Source organism: Lemur catta, chromosome 13, assembly GCF_020740605.2.
Source record: "Lemur catta isolate mLemCat1 chromosome 13, mLemCat1.pri, whole genome shotgun sequence".
NCBI lineage: Eukaryota > Metazoa > Chordata > Mammalia > Primates > Lemuridae > Lemur > Lemur catta.
Genome location: NC_059140.1, coordinates 65,991,734 through 66,016,316, shown reverse-complemented (window position 1 = coordinate 66,016,316; position 24,583 = coordinate 65,991,734). Strand labels below are relative to the sequence as shown.

At 35.8% G+C, this 24,583-nt stretch overlaps 1 protein-coding gene across 1 annotated transcript; it reads left to right on the top strand.

Annotated features, from left to right (window-relative positions):
• The first annotated feature begins 231 nt into the window (after nucleotides 1-231).
• ITM2B (integral membrane protein 2B) lies at nucleotides 232-24,583 on the top strand. Its single transcript, XM_045567168.1, has 6 exons — nucleotides 232-563; nucleotides 18,310-18,438; nucleotides 19,896-20,102; nucleotides 21,986-22,096; nucleotides 22,555-22,705; nucleotides 23,839-24,583. The coding sequence occupies exons 1-6, from the start codon at nucleotides 447-449 to the stop codon at nucleotides 23,922-23,924; spliced, it is 801 nt and encodes a 266-aa protein (XP_045423124.1). The 5' UTR covers nucleotides 232-446; the 3' UTR covers nucleotides 23,925-24,583.

Genomic DNA, 24,583 nt, shown 5'->3' with positions numbered 1-24,583 from the left:
GCACGCGGCAGGGAAGTTCACCCGACTTTGCTACCAACCTGCGACACTGGGCCCGGAGGTGAACCGGTTGGGAGCGAATTCAGAACTGGAAAATCCAGGTGGCCCCAAGAGACGACCCGCCCCCGACCGGCTCGGCCCACTCCGGCGAGCTCCTCCGGGCGCGCGGCCGGGGGGCGAGGCAGGGTCCCGCGCAGCGCCCCGCCCCGGCCGCCCGGCCCCGCCCCGTCCCGGGGGTGAGCGAGCCGTCCCCGCCCTCGCGCCGGAGCCGGGAGGCCGCGAGAGCTGCGCCGCAGTAGCCGCGTCTGCCAGCGCGGGGCCGGCCGAGACTACCCAGCTGCCCCGAGCCGCGCCCGGAGCCCGGCCGTAGAGGCTGCAGCCGCAGCCGGGAGCTCGCAGCCCGCGCCTCGAGCCCGCCGCTGCCCTCAAAGGGCGCCCCAGGCCGCGCCATGGTGAAGGTGACGTTCAACTCGGCTCTGGCCCAGAAGGAGGCCAAGAAGGACGACCCCAAGAGCGGCGAGGAGGCGCTCATCATCCCTCCCGACGCGGTCGCGGTGGACTGCAAGGTCCGAGCCTGGGGGGGCCGGGGGAGTGGGGGGCGCTGGGCCCGGCCCGGGAGAGCTGCGCGGGCCGAGCGCCTTGGTGCACGCAGGCGGCGGGGCGCGGGCGGGAGCCTCGGGGAGAGGGTCCGCGAGCGGGCCGGGCGCTCCCCTCTCTTGAGGGGCGCAGCTCCGTCTTTGTAAGGAAGTGCGTGTGCAGGAAGCGGTGCCCAACGCGGGGTCCGGGGCTTGGGAGGCCTGCAGAGTCGAGGGTTGGAGAATTGTGCCGAATTCCCCGTCGTTTGTGCAGTCCGGGAAATGTGCGCGGGGCCGGGACTGAGTTGGTTCAACCTGGGGACTGGCAGCGACAGGCAAAACAAGAACCGAGTTTGGCACTTCCTTCCCAGTATAAATAATGTACCTAAAATGGCTGACATCATCACAAGCCCAAACCTCGGTTGTTTCCTACTTTCGTTTCTAGATTGAACTGTTCTCGGACTAAGTCCAGCAACTGTAAACATCTTAATTTTAAAAGCGTTTTTTTCTTTACCCCCGTTTTCCACGGCGCTTCCGTAGTGGGAGGTCAGCTTCATCGCGGGGTCTGGAGCGGGGGCGAGGTGACAGTCTTCTTGGAGTAGGTTCTAGCTGTTTATTTTATAATTAAAACAAACACTCCTGGTAAAGATCAGTAATTACTATTTGATGTTAGTGTGAAACCAACAGTTGGGATTTAAATTATATCAGAGTCTTTGTGAGGACTCCTTATGGGAAGTGAAATTAAACACAAGAAATTTGCCCCAAGGTCTCTAATAAAATTCTTCATTTTACAATCCCTGTTTAACTCTAAGTAAAAGTCATGAGTGGACTTCTTTTAGTGGCTTACAATAGTATTCATTTAAATAGGAGTGTAATTGTCTCAGAAGTTAAAGTAGAAAGCCCACAGCCTCTCCCTGGCAGATCTTCTTTGGGCTGCAAAAATTAGAAATTTTAACTGTAGAAGTTATGTTGCTTAGCTTATTTTTTCGTTAGCATTTTTCAAGAGTTATTATCAGTAGGGTAAATTTAGTTTTAACTTAAAGAAAAATCATTGTCAGGTGCGAGTAATAAGAGTTTTTATATGATCTAATTAAAATTATTACAGAAAAGCAGACCACTAATATACTATGAAAGATTTGAGAATATAATGTTAATCTGGACATGTCTGTACTTATTTTCTGGAAATGTTCTAGTTAAAACCAGAAACGTCAGGGATTGATATTTAAATGACTTCCTTGCCTTGAAGTAGGAACAGTGAACTGATTCCCTAAAAGGATTAAAGGTTTTGGTGTTTATATTTTCCTGAACCCATTGCAAACAGTCTTGGTCTTAAAGAAAATGTTTGGAATGCACAGGCAAAAAATTCCAGTAGCAAATTATTTTAGCTCTTTGTTTATCTAACATTCATTATACCTAAAATAGATTGACAGTCAAGTACCCAGTCACAATAGTCTCAAATGTTATTATATATAATAGCAGTCTTAATGCTATTATATATATATTTTTTAAATTCCGTAAATAAACATAACTCCTCCCATTTAAAAAAAAGAGTATCAGATGATGTCACTTCAGACTGCTTTTCCACTGTATTGAAGGAGATTTGCAACTCTGGATAAACATCAGAATTAAATTTGCTGAGCACCTTTGAATCCGACTTTTGACATTTTTTTGTCATTTCTGAAATAGTAACCCTGTTTTCATAGTCTTAGAATTTCTCACAAGTTCACCATATTTAAATTTTGTGGTCATGGCTGCTGTAGAAAGTAACTATTCATAGCTCTGTGCTTTGTTTTGCATTTCTTATTTTCTCAGATCCCTATATACAAAGAGAAACACTACTGGGACTAAACACTGAGGGCCAGAGCCTGCCCCCTTTGTAACCACACAGCAGTCATGGATGAATTGGTAGATACAAAATGACTAATTCTTTTTCCAGCTATAAGATAAAAGGCTTCTTTTCTTCAGTGAGTGACAAAGTATTTCTCTACATTAAAAGTAGATTCTTATAATCATTTACTTATGGGTAAAGGAAAACCTTACTTAATGACAGACATTTGTGAAAGAACTTCTGATCTGTTTATCTTAGAGCTTGGACAGTGATTACATAATGTTCTCTGGCTCCTTAGGGGTGACTGGGTGGCAGCCACCTTGTCTGACTGCCTGGGCTGGGAACAAAATCAGTCTTAGTGTGTTTTGCCTGGGGCATTTCCTTTGCCTGGTTGGTTGAGAGGATCAAACTGGGCTGGTTAATGGTCCAGAACTCCTGAACAAGAATTTTTAGTATCTTTAACCCTCCTAGACCACATTATCCCATAGACCAACATTTTTCAAAATGTGCTCTTAAGGACCACCTGCTCTGGTGTCATCTGGAATTCTGGTTTTAAAATGCAGATCCTGCTATCTTATGCCATAAGAATTCTGATCACTCTAGTCAGCTGGCTTATATAACATGCATTCCAGTACTTTTACATTGCTTCTGTCTTGCTCTTTGCAGGGTGAGAAACCTCTCTGGAAGCAGTTCCATTGCCCTGTGTTTTGATCTTGTCTTTTCAGCAGTGATTAATACCAACAACCATTTCCGTTGATTATATTATCTCAACTAGCTTGCTGTTTTTTCTTCTTTTCCTGCATTTTCACCTTCCTCTACCTGTCCTAGTAGGCACAGAGCTCTTAGAGATATAGAAACAGCAAAGTGTAGGGTATCTGTTTTGTATAATAAAAGTGAATTTGCAATTATATACATACTTTATATGATAGGCAGCATTCATTTGTTTATTTGTGTCCATAACTTTGAACCTTGGAAATTGCTCCATATCTGCAAATATGAAAGAAAATACCTAATGTACTGAATCAGGAGTCCCAGTTTTGTCATTACGTAACTGCTTGATCTTGGGCTTAAATTTTTAGTTTTCTTGTCTGTAAGAAGAGAGGGTAAGACCAGATGGTCTGTAAGGAGTCTTCCAGTTTTAAAATTCTATGAAGATGCTAGGATTGTATAATTATATTTGGCAGGAATTAAATTGTTTTAATTTTGAAAAATAATAACTATGTCCTCGCCCTAACCAGACTGTTCCCTTTCTTCTTTTCAGTGTTTAACGTGGTACATTTTACCTCATGCTAAGTAGCAGTGGGTCGAAAAGAAAGGACATAGAGGCATTATGTAATACAGCAGATTTTCATTTTTGGTTACCTCACTGTAGAACACTGAAGTTGTCAGCCACTCTTCTTGTTGCAATGCCTGCTTATGAAACCCCTTTCCCATTATCAGGCCATGAAAAATCTTGTTTGCTTCACAGGTATCTCCACAAGCTGTTTTGCTGATAAATAGTGTTGCTTCCTCCCTGCCCTACTTTGTAGTTATTCGTAAAAGAGAGGAAACTAAAGTGTGTGTATGTGGAGCAAGATGGGAGTGTGAGAGAAAGTGAAGGACTAACCCAGTAAGTTCTGAGTTACCCATCACAAAATGACTATTTGGCCCCTAATTCTTTATACTTTCTGATTTTTCCTATTTGCACAATCAGAACTGAAGGGTTTGGTATTATAATTTAGCTTTTTATTTGTGGTGGTGGTTTTTATTTTTTGTGCTTTTTGACAGGGTGGGGAGGAGGGACATAAAGTGCATGGCTGGATATTTACTGAAATGGGTTGATCTTTTAGAGAAGGGATCAGGAGTTTGTTTCCCTTTAACCAAAGTGCATCTCTTTACCTAGTTACGTAACTAAGTGTTTGCAAACATTGGCCAGTTAAAGTTTTACAGTCATTACATTTTGGTTCTCCATGAGGATATTGATACCTGAAGTGAGAGTTTAATGCTAGAAAATAAATGAATTGCTTCTGTGCGTCCCGAGTGCCTTGGCAAGACCTCCTGTGTACACATCCTTGTCCCTGACAGGGCACTGCTGCTGGTAGGCAAGGTTGCATATTGTGCGATTAGAGGACAAGTTCAGAGGTCCTCCCAAGATTGTAGTCTTCTCAACCACACAGAAGCAAGGATATTGTACTTGGCATAATAATAAGCTTGTAAGACTTCATGGAATTTGACTTTGCAGTATATATAAGAGGTTTATGTGAATAAACACATTTATGGTACAGGCCTGTCTAATATGATTTTGAATTTAACTTATATGGTAAATTGCTAAAGCTTGACTTGTGTGTAAATGTTTGTAGAAAAATGTATTGAGTAGTAATTGTGGGACATTTTATTTCTCTTAGTTTTATCATACTACAACTTCTGGAGTATCTATTCAAAAGCTCCATTCTTTTTCTGAAAGGAAATACTACTTTGTGAATTCATCTTTTAACTCGAGCTTCTTGATTGCTTTGTATATCATGGTGTCAGTAAAGGAAGATCCAGAAAAAAAAATTGTGTCTTTCAAATAGGACATCAATGAATTTATCCTCTAAATTTTTTTGGCAAGTGTGGCACTTCTTATTAGAGCTTAAAGACTAAAGGAGAAGGAGTTAAGGACTTTCCCACTAGAGGACTTAAGGCTATAACTGGTACCTGTTAAAAGATTTGACAATTCTGAATTTCTGAATGAGGTGATTTTTGTTTAATTGATGTAGAAAATAATAATACTGAAGCTGTGCTTTCATTAGGCTTATGTTATGTATAAAGATAGTTATTTCCTGGCTTTCTGATTTTTTTTGTATAAAACTTACCAATGAAAAGTCTTTTACAAGATAGACAGCAGAAAGTTAAAAATTGGAAGTTAGATATGACCCTGAGGACATCATTTAAAAAATGTACATTGTGATTATCTCTTTTAATCAGTATTTATGGTACATGTTCTTAATAGCTTTAAGGAAATCTACAATATAATCAATCTCATTTTATGTGTTACCAACAATTGAATGAATAAAATTATTTTAAATAATTGCAGATTTTTTAAGCTCTTTAATTGATTAGAGTAAAATAAGAACTTTATGCAATATTTCTTTAATTGTACTATTTGGGGAAAAATCAAGAAAGAATGAACATAGACTTTTTATTCTTAGATAAAAAATTTGAATCTTGAGTTGTAGAAATGAGAAAATTACCCTTGTTTTTATGATAGATATTCTACTTTTTCACGTAATGTTTTCTTTTAATGCTGATAAGTTTCTAGCAGTAATTTTATGACTTAGAACTAATACAAATATTCCAGGAGAGAAATTAATGTTGAAACAAAGTTTGCACGGTTTATAAATACCACTTCAAAGTGAAATATCCTAGGAATTTATTTGAGAAAGTGATACCAAGTATGATCAGAATTTAATACTTTGAAAATTTGAAATATTTACATAAACCTTTTTTGGCATAGTTGAATTGTATTCTTTAAGAAACAAGTTTTAGTAGATTTTTGTATATATTTGAATGTCTAATTTTTAATACCAAAACTGTTTTTAAAAATTAAATTTGTTTTCAGAATGAGCTAAGGATAAAGCTTTTCTTAAATTATTTGCTCTGCTTATATGTGATTATAATATTTAAAATTATTCTATATAAACACCAAAAAGTTGCTCTGTTAATTTAAGTCACTTAGATCACTGCAAGATAGAAAAGAAGACCCATTTTTATGCTGGGAAAATGGTTTTGAGAACCAGTCTATCTAGGACTGCATCATCAGTTTCTAATCTTTTTATAACTTTCTCCTTCAGTTCTTTTTTAATTTGCTTTTATTTCAGTACTAGGATGTAAAATTTCCCAAGCCCATCAGTTTTACCTAGGACAGTGGTAGTAGGTATGTTAAACAGATGGCAAACTCAGTGCCTCCTGGGCCCAAGCAAATGACTTAGCGAAGCTGGGCTTTTTGCATATTAAACAAGTTAGAATATCCTTAGTTTTCATTTTTTAAAAAATGGGTCCAATTTTTAAAACCAGGCTAGAAATCAGGATTTTTATTTGGATTCAGACAAGAAGGTAAGCCCAAAACACTGAAGGCCTGACATGGGCCACGGTTTTACAGTCTCCTTTAAAGTGCAGAGCAGGTCTGGCAAATTATGGCCCAGGGGTTCCAATATGGCCTGCTGCCTGTTTTTCTATGGCTCATGAGGTGAGAATGATTTTTACATTTTTAAATGGTTGGGGAAGAAATCAAAAGACTATTTCTCCTTTTTTTCCTAGTACCCACACTTAATAGAGTCCAGGGAGGGTTGCAGTTCTGGAAGCAATACTGCCTAGTGATTGAGAACTCAGGCTGTGTAGTTATACTTTAGTGTTTAAATTTTGCTTTTACTGCTGAAGTTACTTCAACTCTTTGTGTCTCAGTTTCTCCATCAGCAAAATGGGGAATATAATAATCTATAATAAAATAAGCACAATGCTCAGAATGGAGTTAAGAATCAATAGATATTAGCTGCTGTTATTACCAGAGTTCTACTTTTTTCCCTCATTGTCCTTGTGTTGGAACATTACCTCTTGTGTTGTTATTACTGTTTAGCCCTAGCTCACATGTCAATTACATGATAATATTGTTGGTACTTTTTTTTCACAAGGTATTTTGGTAAAGATTCATTCCTGAAACATAAAAACACCCTTAGGATTCAGTAGCTGTATCCATTTTCATTTAAAAATGTATATTTCTCTATTCTGTAAAAAGTGTTAATAGAATTTTTAAAATTTAATTTTGTGTTTTATCAAAGTAATACTTAATTTTAAAATGCAAGTAGTCCTGCCCTATCTTAGAGGGGGCACATTTCTAAAAAATTGTAGTATCATTGTACATAGTAAAATGCACAGATCTTGAGTGTATAGTTAGATATATTTAAATGTATGCACCTGAATTCTAATACCCAATCAAGGTAGACTATTGCCATCAACTCAGAAAGTTGTCTCATGTCCTTTTTACAGTTTGTCCTCCTCTGTCCTTAGAGGCAACCACTAATCTAATTTCTGCCCCCCATAGATTAATTGGAGGCAGTCATGTTCACTCATAGCTTCTTTTGGTCTTTTATTACCAGGGTGACCACTAGACTGTACTCTGCCTTTATGCAAATTAGAAAAAGTTGCCCTCTCTGGTGTTTTGGAGAGTAGAGCATGGTCTGGATTCAAGCCCCATGGATCCCCTTGGCCTGCCATCCCTGTGCTGGAAACAACCTGCCCAACCATACATGGTGATCTCAGCTCCACATTGCTCTGTCAGTGGTTCTTAGACAGTTTGATCTCAAAATCCCTTTATACTCTTAAAAATTGTTCAGCATCTGAAAGAGCTTTTGCTTTATATCTATCATAGATAGATAGATAGATATTATTGGTATTAGAAATTAAAACAAAGTATTTATTTAAAATGGCAACGATGAATCTGTAACGTATTAACATAATATTTTTATGAATAATATAATTTTCCAAACAACCAAAAAGTTTAAGAAGACTGAGAGTAACATTATTTACATTTTTGCAGTGTTCTTTACGGAATAGCTTAATAGAAGACCACTGGATACTCTTATCAGTTTCTGCATTCAGTCTGTTGTGATATCACACGTTTAGCTTCTGGAAAACTACACTGTGTACTAGTGAGAGAATGAAAGTGAAAAAAACATTAGTTTTGTTATGAAAACAGTTTGACCTTGTGGACCCCCTGAAAGGGTGTTTCTGGACCACATTTGGAGAACTTCTACTCTAAATATTCGCTTATACTGCTGTTTCGTGGTTTGTTTTTCTGTGTCTTATCTTTTGCAGTTCTAGATATTACCTATTGGTAATATTCAAATGGCAGGTGAATGAATATTTAGCTTTTTCTATATGTTTACACGCCACATACATAATCTGTTCTTCTGGTATAGTTATAGCAATTTTTGATTATATTTATATTCAGTGTTTTTATTGTAAGTACATAAACATTATTTACCTCTGAGTAATGTAGTATACTTTCATTTTACTTCCTTTCTGGTATAAAAACTTTATTTTTCCTGGATTTGATCATGCCTCTTGGGACAGGAGGGAAGGTTGTTTTTAATTTTAATTTTAGGATTTATTATTAATTATCCTCAGACTCTGGACAGCAGTATATTAATTTCCTTTCTGTGTCTTCATACTTACCAGGTAACTTACCGACTTTCATATTTTTCTTAGTGATTTCCCACCTTTTGTTCTTCAGCCTTCCAGTCCAGACTGGTGGCACTCTAGGCATGTTGCTGCCCAGATGTCTGGAGAGTCACGGTCGTCCTGGAATTGCCTTTGCCTCTGTCCCATGTCAGAGCTGCAGTTTTATGAATCTGAAGAAAAAGTGTCTTGAGATAAATTTTTTTTAAAACCTTGCATGTCTGAGAATATTCTATCTTCATACTTAATTGATATGGATAATTAATCTTGGTATAAAATTTTAGGTTAGCATTAATTTTCTCTCAGGATTTTGATGGCATTGCTCCATTATCTTCTAGTCTGATGCCATTCTGATTCTGGGTTTTTTGTGTATGATTTTTTTTTTTATCCTCTAGACAAAGAGATTATCTCCTGTGCCTTAGTATTTCTTAATGCTATCAGCTTTCAAAATTTTTATTGACTTGACTTCTCTGCCGTCATTCATTTCCATTCTCTGTGGGTTAAGGTTTGTTTGTTTATCACTTTACTATCATTTTATTGAGCTTTCAGAAGGAAGTAAAGATAAACTTTTGACTGGAAATCAATACTAGGACTTCACCTCAGCTATCTTGATAGCTTTTTAAAGATTTATTACAGTATTTTCTTTTACATTAAAAGTGGACTTAATGATAATTAATAATGGATAATAATGGAAACCATCTGAGTTATTATGAGCACTAATTTAAGATCAGACAGGATGGCCTAGAAAGATAGATGAGGCATCCTCTGGTCTCCTTCTCCCTCTTCAGAGTTCCAAGACTGTCTCCTTCATGACTAACTTAGAGACAGCTCACTCCAACTTTGTGGTTTTACTTTGTGGCTTTATTACTCTACTTAGGTTTCATTTTTGTAATTAATATTTTGCCTTTTTCATTTATTTTGAAATGCTTATATCCGGTGTGCCTGAGCTATTTTCCTTTATTGTTTTTGTTTCATCTCTATATGATTTTAATGCTTTTTGCTACTATCCTTTGTAATTTGATGAACAGTAGAGGAAAGTCCTATGGTGTCAATGTATTGAAGGTAACAGTATTACCGTTGCAATAGTTAACACAGGTAATGCTCATGAGTGTGGCTCAATTCAAATAAACCTATTACAGTAGCAGAATTCTGTAGAAACTCAGGGTAGGTAGTTTCTGGTTAGATGAGTATTACCCAAGTATGACATTGTGTCATTTCATTTATTACCAGAGTTAATTTGCCTAAGCTGTTTAGTCAGATGGTTGACTTAATAGCTCCCATGTTTTTCCTCCCTTAAGATGCACATGGAGTCAGATGATATTCAGGCCTTATTACTTCTGATATTACACAAATAATTTTACTTTTCTGGGCCTCATTATAATTATCTATAAAATATATTAGACTAAATGGCCTTTTATAGGAGGTTTCTTCTTTCTGAGCACGGTACTGATCACATACATAGCTGGACACTATACCAGGAATTTATAAATTAGTAAGCACCCCAACTTTTAAGAAGCACATACTGTAGCTAGGAAAGACAAGCCAATTATGTAAACCAAATTAATCATAACCTACTTACATGTCTATATCTGCTTTCACAAGAAAATCATGCCCCCAAACAAGAGCAGGAGAGTGGTAGAGTGAGGGAGCATGCTCAGATATTACTGCTGACTATGTGCTGTGCTTGCATTCGGTGCCAGGCAGTAGAGCTCATAGGGTCAGAGCCTTCACTGTAGAGAGACAAATAGCCCTGATCTCAAGAACTGGAATTATTTTTTCTAGTAGTTATTTTGTTTAACTTTCAAAATTCTGAACTTGGATATGGAAGTTATTTGTAACTATCCCCATTTAAGTTATTTTATACTTTCAGAAGAATGTACTTGTAATTTTCTTACCAAAAGTTCTGCATTTAAGTAGAATTACCAACATTTGAATATGAATGTATAATAATTATCTTGTTGAATGATACCAAAATCCAACATTTATATAAAAGTGAGTCCAGAATGATTTGCTTCTTTTTCTCTAATCTTGACACTTAATTTTGTAATGAATTATATATAAGAGTAGAGCAGTCCTAGCATGCTTAAAATTTTTAGGAAGACAGCTGATACTCTTGTTGGGAACAATATGAACTCATGACTCAGCCAGTAGTAGAAGAAATACAACTTCACCAATTTATCCTTGGTAAATGCTTTTATTAACAATAAATAACATTTGTATATAATGCTATTTATAAACATCTGCCTTTTTGTGTTAGTCTAGGCTTGCTTTTTGCTTTGCCAATGTCTTTTAACTCACCATGTAGAAAACAGAATGGAGATTGTTGAGTTATTCATACAGTAATATTCTACTTTGCACTAGATATTTTGCTTGTCCCTGATGATACAAGTGATTGAGTATGAGTCACCCTAAATGCATTTACAGCCTGCCGGATTTTTTTTTTTTAGTTCTGACCTATTTTTCTTTAACCTAGGCCTGTACTAATTTTATATGATGCCACTTTCATAGATTTCTCATAATAGTTACATTGTTATACAATGGCTTTAAATTTTTAATTTCTTTTTCTTCCTGTATCACTCTTTATATATTGTAGGATTTATTAACAAAAAAGTATGTTAATGATAAATCTGTTTTGTAGACATTGTAATTTGAGATTAAGTTCTCCTTTTTTAAACCTTCCGCTTTTCCAAATACAGAATAAAATGATAAGTTTATTAATCATAACATGTTGGTATAATTTCTGGTTTTGACGTTAAATACTAATTTAACTTTACTAAATGAAATCCAATGTTGACAAAAGGTCACAGGCCTTTGTGAAATATAGTATGGTACCTACAAATATAAAGAGTTTGGATTTCTGTTTCTGTCTGTGTAATGCCAGTCACTTGGAAAACTTCCTTTTTATGTGTCAAACATAACATTTCTCGTGTGGACTCTGTCACCACAGTTAAGACAGTAGCAATCTTAGTTGAAAAGGCAAATTAGGAAGCAAAATTCAGGTACTGATTTAAATGAATAAGAGAAAATGCAAACAAATATTTTATATCTTTATAGATTGTTAACATCTCAGCTGGAGATTTTGTATTTTACATATAGCAGATATATTTGATAATCAATGCTATTAATAATAAACAGGTCACTAGATCATTCTTCTCTTTTTTTTGTTTGTTTTTGTTTTGTTTTTGTTTTTTTTTTTTTAAGACAGAGTGTCGCTTTGTTGCCCTGGCTAGAGTGAGTGCCGTGGTGTCAGCCTAGCTCACAGCAACCTCAAACTCCTGGGGTTAAGCGATCCTACTGCCTCAGCCTCCTGAGTCGCTGGGACTATAGGCATGCACCACCATGCCTGGCTAATTTTTTCTATATATATTTTAGTTGGCCAGCTAATTTCTTTCTATTTTTAGTAGAGACAGGGTCTCGCTCTTGCTCAGGCTGGTCTCGAACTCCTGACCTCGAGCGATCCACCCCCCTCGGCCTCCCAGAGTGCTAGGATTACAGGCGTGAGCCACCACGCCCGGCCTATTCTACTGTTTTTTGATGTTTCCATACTGGGGAAAGAAACCCAATATAGAAGCCAGATAAACAGAACATGTACCAGTCTCTAAAACCCAGAACTCAAACCCTTTTTATGGGGAGGTAGTCTAAATTGATTGTTTTATATAATTAGGTTCTCAAAAGGAAGCATACCCCATTGTAGCTGGAAATGAGATCAGAACCAAGCAACATTACAGAAAAGGGCTTGGTATGCTTGGCTTTCAAGTAGGGGAAAAAAATGATGAGAAAGTTGAAAGCACTGTAATATTGATGGGAAATCCATTCTTTAAAAATGGCAAATTACTAAATTTTTTAAATGTTAGCAGCTAATTCTCTATTCTGGAAAACATTATACAGGCCAAGCAACACAGCTGGCCTGTGCACGCCCATATTTACCTATATTACACCAGCATGTTTTGGAATGTACATGTTTCTAAGTAACTAAATCTACTTCTGAAGGTTCAGTAAACTCATGATATTCTGAATTAAATAAATTATATTGGTTCTTTTCCATATTTCTTTTTTTGGGGGGTGGGTACATTTATTTATTTTATTAATTTGTTTATTTGAGACAGAATCTTGCTCTGTCGCCAGGGCTAGAGTGCAGTGGCATCATCATAGCTCACTGCAACCTCAATCTCTTGGGCTCAAGCGATCCTCCCTTCCAGAGTGCTAGCATTACAGGTGTGAGCCACCATGCCTGGCCGATTTTTCTATTTTTTGTAGAGATGGGGGTCTCATTCTTGATCAGACTGGTCTCAAACTCCTGGCTTCAAGCAGTCCTCCCTCCTCGGACTCCTGGAGTGCTAGGATTCCCAGCCTGTGCTATAATTGTTAAACCTAAGAGATATTTTTCTCTTTAGTATTCTGGTTCCTAAAGTACTGTTGTTACATTTGCTATAATAATGTAAAATAGTATATCTGAGAGTTTTGAAAAAATGGCTCTTAAAGGCATCAGTCATCCTATGAAGAAAGTTCAAATAGAAGTGCCTACGGATGTGAAGTGACTTACTAGTTTGAGAACAGAATAAAAATTATATAAAAAAAAAAAAAACCCATGCTTTTTTTTTTTTTTTGAGACGGAGTCTCGCTCTGTTGCCCTGGCTAGAGTCCTCCCAAGTAGTTGGGACTACAGGCATGCGCCACCACGCCCAGCTAATTTTTTCTCTATATATTTTTAGTTGTCCAGATAATTTCTGTCTATTTTTAGTAGGGACAGGGTCTCGCTCTTACTCAGGCTGGTCTCGAACTCCTGACCTTGAGCGATCCTCTCGCCTCGGCCTCCCAGAGAGCTAGGATTACAGGCGTGAGCCACCGTGCCCGGCCCCCATACATTTTAAGTTTATAATTGAAGCACATTTACTGAAGCCTCTTAGGCAACTGATTGAGGTGACCTAATTTTTAACTAATTGAAGTACCAGAACAGAATTTACCCTCCATTTTGCTTAAGATATTACATAATTAGTTAAGTAATTTTACTTTATCATCTGATGCTAAGATTTATTTGAACCAGAAATCAGTACTTTGCTAGAGTGAGAGTGTGTTTGAAAGCCGTGTCTTTGCATACGTAGTTGAGATGTGGTTATAGGCCAGCATGTGCTTCAGTGTCTTCATTTATAAACTGGGCTAAAATCTTGAGGTTTAGGAAGATTAATGAGATGATAATGGTACAGCACCTGCGGGAGTTCTGTTATCTTATAAGCACAATTCAAGGTGCACCAGTTTTATTGCAGTACAAGGGGAGGAAATGTCTCAGTAAGTTGTTTTAAATTAGGCCAGATAAAGCTATATACCCCAGAGTAGAAACTCCTATTTTTTTAAATTTTCTTTAATTAAAAAATATCTCAAGCATATAAAAATGCAGAGAACGTATAGTATATTTTATGTTTTTAAAGTCTTAAATATCAGATACTTATGTATACTGAAACACAGTTGTATATCTTGTGTACCTTTCTTTCCTTTTTGGGGGGTCAGCAATTATGTTTCTTAGACTGGTCTAAAAATCAACAGTGCTAGTTGATTGTTTTAATAGAATTGTAGTAGTATATGAATCTGTAATACTTTATTCTCTTGATGGACATTTAGGTTATTTCCAGTTTGTTATTGACAGTGCAGTGAATATTATTGGATATACTTCTTTATGCACATGTACAAAAGTTTATCTAGAGTTATATACCTGGGATTGGAATTGCTGGGTCTTAAGATAATATGGATGTTTAGGTTTATTAGATACTGCCAAGTTGTTCTTCAGAGCAATTGTACCAACTTCTGTCAGCTGCATCAAGGTTCTCAAGTTCCCTTTGTTCCACACTTTCTCCAACACTTGCTGGTATAAGACATTCTTATATTGTCTGGTATATATAGTTATTCAGTTGATTACTTTTCCTACCTTCCATATTGAAATGTAATTTATATTCAATAAAACTCACCCATTTTGTATATGCAATTTGATTGACTTTATGGCAATTATTAAATATATGAAGTCGTGTATCACCTTGACAATCAAGGTATGAAACAGTTCCATCACCCTAAAGGTTTCCTCACACCTCTTTGTCATCAATCTTTCCTTCCCCAACCTCTGCCCATGGCAATCACTAAGCTGCTTTTTGTCATTATGGTTTTGCCTTTTCTAGAATTTCATAAAAATGGAATCATACAGTAATTAGTCTTTTGTATTGGACTTCTTTCACTTAGCATGTTTTTGAGATTCAGCTTTGCTTGTATGCGTTATTTTGTTTCTTGTTATTGCTAACTATAATATTTTATGGTATGAATATACCATAGTTTATCCATTTATCAGTTGATGGCTTTTTGAGTTGTTTCTAGTTTGGGGTAATTATATGAATAATGATACTATGAATATTCATGTATAAATCTTTGACTCAGTTGGTTTTTGATTATTGCTTTTTAGCAATCTTACTGAACTCTAATTAGTTTGAATAATTTGACTTAATTTTCTGTATAGATCATTTAAAAATAATAACAGTTTTGTTTACTTTTTGCTAATCTTCATACCTAATCATGTTCTTGTCATTTGTATATTGGCTAGGATCTCTAGTACAATGTTGAGTGAAACAATCAATCAGTATTAGTAGGCTTCCCTGTATTCCTGACTTGAAAGAGTATAAGTGTAATGTGTCACAATTAATATCAAGTTTGCTATAGGGTTTTGATATTAGCCTTACGGATGGATGTTAAAGAATTTCACCCCCTGCTATTTAGCAAAGAGATTTTATTGTGAATGGAAGTTGAATTTTGTCAAATTCATTTTCTGTGTATTTTGAGATGGTCATGGGGTTTTTCTTTTTAAATCTTACATATGTGGCTTTTTAAAGTAAGGCTTATTACTCTTTTCAGTGTTAAAATGTAATCATTTTAAAAACACCTTCAGTAAATCTCTTAGATTAAAAACTTTTAAATCTTGAATGTACTTTAATTTCTTTTCTATGACTCAGATTGTATTGTGGGACATCATTTATCTGTCATACATAATGTTAATTCTTGACCGTAAATTGCTTAAGTTATGAGCCATGTATTAATCATATTTGAGTTTCCCACAGGATCTAGCGCAGTACATTGCAAATAATAAGCTTGAACTGTGGGCTATTGTGCTTTGCTAAATAGCCACAGTTTGTCTTGTGTCATAAATTATATTTCTTCTCCCCTTCCTCCATTATGCTGACTGCTGATGTAACTTTTGTGAATCATAAACAATTAAATAGTCGAGGTTTTCTTTATTAATATCTAAGTTTCATTCACTCATCAAATATTTGAGTGCCAACTAAGTGCCAGACTAGGCTTGGAACTACCAGTAATGAAAAATGAATATGAGTGGATACTCACAAGAACCTTACAGCCTAGTAGAGAGAGATAAGATCCATATGTGACTTGTTGTAATGCAAGTTAGAAAGTGATCACTAGGAATTTAGGGAGAAAGTAGACAGACTTCAAAGACTTGATAGCTCTTTTATGAAATAGGTGACTGCGGTGCATGGACTTAGGGCCTATACCTTGGCTATTTAGAGACTTATTTCCTGATTCTTAAGCCACGTTTCACCTTGTTGAGGCGCTGAATAAGTGACCTGTGGAGAAGTAAAATATTTATAAGTTAAATTCTTCAAGAAATTGAATTTTTTTTTTATTGTAATAGTCCTGAGGAGTGATTTTTAAATGAACATGAAAATCAAACTCTGCAGCATGATTTAGAAAGGTGCTTTGGGATCTGCCCCCATCACTTCTCCATCCTCATCTCTTGCACCCCTCCTCGCCACACTGGGCACTCCAGCCACCCCACATGTGGCCCTTGGAAATGCCGTGCATTCTGGCTCCATGATTTTATTCATTCTTTGCCTTACATATAATTTTCTTTAACTCTGTAGTCTGCCTGGGTAATGAGTATTTTTGCTTTAACATTCCACTTGAGTGATTTTCTCCCCTGGGAAGTCTTCCTCAGACTTATCCCCTTTTATGTGCTCTCTGTGCGTTTTTCTTTTAAAGCCCACATCATATTTGTGTTCTCTTTGTATATTTATCTGTTTTCTAGACTGATCCAACCAGTGTCTTTCTTGGCGGAGGATATATTTTCAGGGCCTAACACAGCGCTTGGCACATAGTTAGACATTTATAATTTATTCTCAAAGTGATTGCTGAATAGTTAAAAATAATGTATCAAAAGTCCCGGAAGCTTGTTATTAATTTGGCAGTTGGGGCTGTGTATTCTTTTACAGGTGTCTGCTCATGCTCTTTGGCTATTCATTTATGTACTGTTGGAAAAGAGAGTCTGCCAAACCGGGTGGGTGTGTGCGCACATTTAGCTGTTTCAGCAGCTGATACCAAATGTTGGAAATGACTACTTCCATCTGTCATTTTCATCCCTCCCACCCTCCCTCCACCCTAAAATTATGTTAGGAACAATTTCTTATCTCCTTAGATATTTATGTCAGACAAGGGCTCAAGTAAAAGGTGTATATTTTATCATTCAAGTTTCATAATACCCTATGACTCCATGGAATTCTTGTACTTTCTTTTCACAGATGGGATATCTTACATGGCTTGATAAATTCTTCCAGACTTTTTCTCATTACATATTACTTCCTTGCAGTGCACTCATCTTACACAGTATATTGACAGGTACTACAGCAACACGCAATGCTCTCACAGTGTTTGATCTGATGCTTAGATAAAGCAGTATTTGTTTTTCAGTGTTAAATTCCATGTTTAAAACCCCAACCCAGGAGCACACTAACTAGTGTCATATTGTTCTTGGTTGCTTTGACATCTGGGATTGGACTTTTCCCAGTGGTATCGAGTTAAAATGCCTCATCTTAGAATTAAAAACATAAAACCTTAGCTTTCATTCCTAACTAAATTATTGCTTCAACCATATCCATGCTCTTAGTCTAAGACTTACCCTTTTTTTGTGCGTAATTTATACAGTTTTTCTTCCTAACTTTATTTATCCTATTATACAAGTTTAGGTCAATTGTACTTTCTCCCTTAAGCTACCCCATATTGGGTTTTCCATTTAAAGATAGAATCATGTACTTAAGAGGCTATACTTGCATACTGTGAACACCTTTTATTATAATGTTTTCGAGCCAATTGAGGCCTTCCCTTTCCTGTCTGTACTATTTCTTGAGCCACTAGTTATATAGTCACCTTTGTTTTCTTAGCCCTTTGCAGGTGAACTTGGGTACAAATCAGAAATTAGCTATAACTGTAGTAACAGAGTACAGTGATGGAGTAGAAGGGCACAGGGAGGGAATTGTGAATGTCATGACCTCAAATGATGTTCTGGGGCTAAATTATTTTTCTAAGTGGGTCAAAATTAAAATTCTCTAACAACTATATGCTAGTTTTATGTTTCTTGACCTTATAAGTAAGTTTTTATAGAAATTATGGAGTGTACCATTGCTCAAGACATGGTTAGCAGGTGGACTGTTGAGAGTTAGAAGTAGACAGAACTTTGCTTAGGGACCAGTGTCCCAGCCTAAGAGCCACTGTGATGAGTCCCAGTGCCACCACTTAATCGTTCTGGGTTGATTTTGATCAGAGACCAAACTCCTTTAGTCTTTGTGCCTTCATTCATTAAAATCATAATCCGTAAGGTTTTTCTGATTCTGAGCTTTCTGTGATTCTGCCTGGAGATATGATATTGACTATCTGTTTTTTTTCATATTTTAGGACCCAGATGATGTGGTACCAGTTGGCCAAAGAAGAGCCTGGTGTTGGTGCATGTGCTTTGGACTAGCATTTATGCTTGCGGGTGTCATTCTAGGAGGAGCATACCTGTACAAATACTTTGCACTTCAGGTAAGTGGAAAATTCTTTTTCATCTTTGACTTTTTTTATTTTTTTCCTTTTCTTTCATGTATATTACAAAATTGTTCCTAACTTGCTCTACTTTTGCACTTTTTGTGCAAACTATGGTCTTTAGCCACAGTGGTGGTCCTATTTTAAGGCTGTGTTTAAAATCTCTCCATTCTGTGGCGGGCAGTCACTAAAAGGAGAGTACCATTGTTTTGAAATGCATCAGCCACAAATGTTGTCATGTTGGTAGGCTATAACTTGATGGCCAGTTTGAGCTCTCCCACGATAGCCTTTTGCTCTTGGGCCCCGAGTACACTGTTACCATGTCTCTCTACCTCTCCCAGTCATTGGTTTCTCTAAAGAACTAGGTGACATCAGCATTGATGTTGGAGTTAATGTAGGATGAAAGTTGTTTATAACTTCAGAGTGTTTAATAGTAATCCCAGTGCGTTAAGACATAGATTTTTCTTCTGATAATTATGATTTATGATCTGTTTTGTGGTGTATTTCTCTTGGCAATAATTCAGTAGGTTTATTTTTTTTTTTCTTTAAGGAATCTTGAGGAGGAAATTGCTTCAAAGCTTTTACGACTACAAGTGTTTCAGCATTTCAAAATCTGGAGAAATAGTTAATAACTAGACTTATTAAAATAATTTAAATGACTGGTTTTGGAACGTTCTGCCAGGGATATATAAATTTCATGTTCATGTTGGTAGACATTACTAAAATATTAATCATCTTTTTAAATACTGTTTTTTATGAGAAATATTTATGATATAGAAAAAAATACTTGCAATTTCATTGTCCAAAGATAACATTTGGTGCCTTAATGGTTTGTTACATACCCCTAATCTTTATTGTGTATATATAAACACTTTTTTTTTTTTACAAAAATGAGGCAATTTATTAAGATTTCCTGTAATCTAATATTTTCCACTTAATTGGATATAGTTTAAGGAGAAATCAGAACTACCTGTATGCATGTAGAAATTTCAGAAAAATTCCTTTTTTGGATAGTAAGAGAAGAATCATTTAATTAGTGGACCATATCAAAAGTTTTTAAAGTATATTCTTTCAGAAAAATATTATTAGCTTCTGAACATACTCTTTTATTAAAGAAGAAAACCATGCCTACAGGTAGAAGTAGGCCTGTGTGTTTCTTCATATTTACTTGTCACCGGATGGATAATTGCTTTTATTTTCTATTTTTATCTACCACAAAAAGTAAAAGGGAAATCAGCTGCTTTTCTCCTTCTTCTACAGCTGATTTTTAACAATACTTCAAAACCTGATCTTAAAGAATGTGTTAAATCTGTAATTAAACTGTCTGACTTGTCATCTAAAAGTAAGAGTTTGCAAGCAAAATGCTATTTAGAAAGAGGTGGCAGCTTAAGTAATGCTTACATTTAAAAACCCGTCTCATGCTGAATTGCTGAAATGAGTGTTTAAACTCTCTCTAGCCGGATGACGTGTACTACTGTGGAATAAAGTACATCAAAGATGATGTCATCTTAAATGAGCCTTCTGCAGATGCCCCAGCTGCGCGCTACCAGACAATTGAAGAAAATATTAAGATCTTTGAAGAGGATGAGGTGGAATTCATCAGCGTGCCTGTCCCAGAGTTTGCAGATAGTGATCCTGCCAACATTGTTCATGACTTTAACAAGGTGAGCCAAGTGACCAGAATTGTTAAAAAGAATGCAAGTTCTTTAATTTATGCTTTTTGTAGTTTTAATTTCAATATTTGCTAACTTATTCTATTTAGAGTTTAGTTTTTATTTTAAAAACTGGACTTGGGTTTCTCTGCCCTACAAGACCAACTGTCAATATTTGGTGTGTTCTGCTTTTCTGAAGTAGACCCCTAGTTACCTGGCCTTCTCTCATCTTGTTATGTTTTCTTCCCCTGCCTTGTTTACTCTTAAAGCCCACTTCATGGCTGTTCCTCTTTTGCTGGCAAATTAGAATTATTTCTTACATGCTCCCATATTTTCTTAGATAAGAAGTAATTTGTGTTCCCATTTTTTGATAGCATATTCAGAAATTAATAATTTCATTAATCTGTTTTTAAATTCTCATTCTACATTTCCCCCCCAGCTTTTGAACATTCTTACGCTGTACAGAAAAGTTGAATTGAACACTCAAAATCTTCCAGCAGGTTCTAAAATTTTGCTGTATTTCCTTCATCTTTTTGTCTCATTTGACACTTTACTCCTAAATACTTAAAAGCTGTTATCTCTTAAGAATGAGGATATTCTCCCACATAACCACAGCATCTTTATCATATTTAACAAAATTAACATGATAATGAAAGGCTGTATGGAAAGTATCCAGCCATTGTTAATATAATTTTTCATATTACATGGCTGGGTACTTTACAGACAGCCCTCATATAGTACAGTAGTCTCCCCCTTATTTGCGGGAGAAACATTCCAAGACACCCATTGGATACCTGAAACCACAGATAGTACTGAACCCTGTGTACAACCCTATAAATACTGTCTTTTTCTGTACATACATATTTATAAATTTAATTTATAAATTATACACAGGAAGAGATTAACAGTAACTAATAATAAAATAGAACAGTTATCACAATATGTTGTAATGAAAGTTAGGTGAATGTGGTCTCTCAAAATATCTTATTGTACTGTACTGAACTCCTCACCTGTTTCGGACTGCCAGTGACTGAAACCCAGAAAGCAAAACTGCAGATAAAGGGGAAAGTACCGTATTATTTAATGCCTAGTTTATATTTCAATGTCCCCAGGAATTTTGTCCCGAGAATTTTTTGTTTTTTTCAAATCAGGATTTAGAGATTCAGAAGTTCACGTGTTACTTGTGGTTTTTATTGTAAGTTTGCCATTTGGAACACTCAAACATATTACTAAAGTTAGTTTTGCAAACATTTCCTGCCTAATGAATGTTTATAAACCAGTTTGAAAAATTACTTTTTATATTCAAGGTAATAAACTTTATCCAAAACAAATAGTAAATAATAGCTAACACTTTCTGAGCTCTTAGAAATCTAAGTGCTAACATAGTTTGGTTTAACTCAATCCTCAAAACCACCCTGTGAGGCAGTCTTTCTCAACCAGGGTTTCTCATCTGAACCATAGAACTTAAAAATATTTAAGCGACTATTTTTCCAGTTCTCTAAGAATGATAGTTGTACTGTGGATGCATAGGAGAAAAGTTAATCTTTACATACAATGGGTAGATGGCTTAGAGGGTATTTGGGCTTATAAGTGAGAGAACTATAATAAATCTCTTAATCAGATGATAGATATTTGCAGTTAATTTTAATAGGTATTATTATTACTTATTATAGAAACAAACCCCTGATAAACGTTTTGTTTACTAGTAGCAATAATTTTTTCTCTCCCATTCTTTCTTCTATCCCTATCCAACCACATTTTGGATTTGTTGAAATGCAAATGATTTACACATTGTAGAGCCAACCCATTTAAATAGTACACATTATTACTAAAAATATAATTGCTGCCTGTCTTACAAATATTAATCTAACTAAAATTTATCTTTTTATTCCCAGAAACTCACAGCCTATTTAGATCTTAATCTGGATAAGTGCTATGTGATCCCTCTGAACACTTCCATTGTTATGCCACCCAGAAACCTGTTGGAGTTACTTATTAACATCAAGGTATAAAAATGTTTAATATTTTTGATTAATGATACTGTTATAGTGTCTTGGAATTCCCTGTTGAGAAACTAGCCCTATGGGAGCCCATTTTACCAGAATGTAAGTAAGAATTTTACAAAGAGAGGAACTAAGACTAACGGTTTTTGGGTTTTTCCTTCTTTTCTTTTTTAATGTTTTATATTTTGAAATTAAAATATAATTTTTAAATTACATTTATGTCTTCCTAAAGAGCCAGGGAGTAAATTTTAACCAATTACTTAATTCTGATGCCAAAGACAACATGTAAACAAATAGGCATTACAGTATTCTACTAAAACTCTATTTATAAAAACAGATAGTGGGTAGTTGTTTTGTCATCCCGTGTTAATACTATGATCTCTAAGAATTTTATCTGTTTTTGTAGTCTGCTCAATGTATGTTCTGAGACACTCATGTAATATATTCTTTTCTAAATGTAGGCTGGAACCTATTTGCCTCAGTCATATCTGATTCATGAGCACATGGTTATTACTGATCGCATTGAAAATGTCGATCACCTGGGTTTCTTTATTTATCGACTGTGCCATGACAAGGAAACTTACAAACTCCAACGCAAAGAAACTGTTAAAGGTAATACTTTTTTAATGATAAAGTGTGGGCAGAAAAGTTCATTATGTTAAACTAAATTTAGAGGAAGCCTCGTCATTGTTACCAATATGCTTGCCGTGAGTGGGAAAATAAAATTATATTGTATCGCTACATAACATTCCCAGATTTCTGTAGAATCATCTTAATTCTAAATCCACTCTTTTCAGATGGATAGAAAAGGTCAATGTGAAATGTCATTGTATTGAAATTCTGGTGCCTTACTTTCCAAATAGTCACTCACCCTGCCCAACTTCCCATCCTCCCCCTCTGGTTCAGCCATACTGAAAGGGTTCTTCCTCTCCAGAGGGTCTCTTGAGACTTGTCTTGAGCTGTATTGTCAGGGATCTGGACTCTAAGCAGGCTGTTTGCCTTTTGGGTCACATTGAGGATAATTGCAGTCAGGTTAGTTAGGAATTTGGGTGAGCAATTAAGAGCATTGACATAACTGATGTTGTAGCTTTGCCAAATCACTTAACCTTTTTTTCTCACCTGAAAAATAAGGATAATGGTATCTCCCCATTTCCTTTTAAGATCCTTGTAAAAATAAAATGAAAGTACATGCAGCAGCTGCAGAAAGCAAGAAGTGTTATTCAAATGCACTATGATGTGATTTCTTTGGAATTGTGTCACCCAGTAAAAGTGGTTTCCTAGCTTTTTCTTAGCATTTTTAATAATACTGTTCTCTCACCTCAGACTGAGGAGTCATCTGAAACTTACTTGATTCCTTACAGTTTAAAATTCTCTTGGTTCATAATACTTTTTTTAAAAGTCAGGCCTGTATACAATGAAATTTACCCTTAGTGTGCAGTTCTGTTTCCACAGAGACACACATGGTCATGCAAACACCACCAGAGTCAAGATACAGAACATTTTCAATACCTTCAAGTTCATAAATTTGTAAGCCATTTGTATGGCGTTATTATTGTTTCTGTGATCTAAGATACTCAGTTCAGAAAAGGGAGAAGAATTTTCTTCATTGTAAACAAATCCAAACTATAGAAGTTTATGAAATAAAGAGTGAAATACTTCTATATGTCTGTGTAATAACTATGAAGTTTATGTGAATATTTATTACTAAAAAACCAAAACTTAAAAAACTTTTTCCTCCCAAACAGGTATTCAGAAACGTGAAGCCAGCAATTGCATCACAATTCGGCATTTTGAAAACAAATTTGCCGTGGAAACTTTAATTTGTTCTTGAATAGTCAAGGAAAATACCATGGAGAAAAATTTAATACCACAGCATAACCCCACCCTTTGTATTTTGTGCAGTGATTATTTTTTAAAATCTTTCATGTAAGTAGCAAACAGGGCTTCACTCTCTTTTCATCTCATTAATTCAATTAAAACCATTACCTTAAAAAAAAAATCTTTTCTTCTTTCCAAGTGTGGTGTCTTTTATGTTTGAATTAGTAAGTGTATGAAGTCATTGATAATAGTACACTTCACCATAGATCTTAGGTGTTAAGAAGAATTAAAATTTCTTTAAATCATTTATCTGGATTTTTATGTTTTAATTATGCATTTTCAAGAGGAGGGTTATCTAAAGAATAATCATATATATGCATACGTTAAAATGGACCACAGTGACTTATTAGTAGTTGTTATTTGCCCTGCTACATAGTTTGTTAGAGCATATGAGCACACATTTTAATTTTCCTCTAATTAAAATGTGCAGTATTTTCAGTGTCATATTTAACTATTTAGAGTATGATTTCCACCTTTATGTTTTAATATCCTAGGCATCTGCTGTAATAATATTTTAGAAAATGTTTGGAATTTAAGAAATAACTTGTGTTACTAATTTGTATAACCCATATCTGTGCAATGGAATATAAATATCACAAAGTTGTTTCACTA

Bases quoted from the DNA above. Each gene is read 5' to 3' on its own strand.
- ITM2B (XM_045567168.1), top strand. From the start codon at position 447: ATGGTGAAGGTGACGTTCAACTCGGCTCTGGCCCAGAAGGAGGCCAAG. The intron at 564-18,309 runs GTCCGAGCCTGG...TTCATATTTTAG, and splicing joins CGGTCGCGGTGGACTGCAAG to GACCCAGATGATGTGGTACC. The intron at 22,706-23,838 runs GTAATACTTTTT...CCTCCCAAACAG, and splicing joins ACGCAAAGAAACTGTTAAAG to GTATTCAGAAACGTGAAGCC.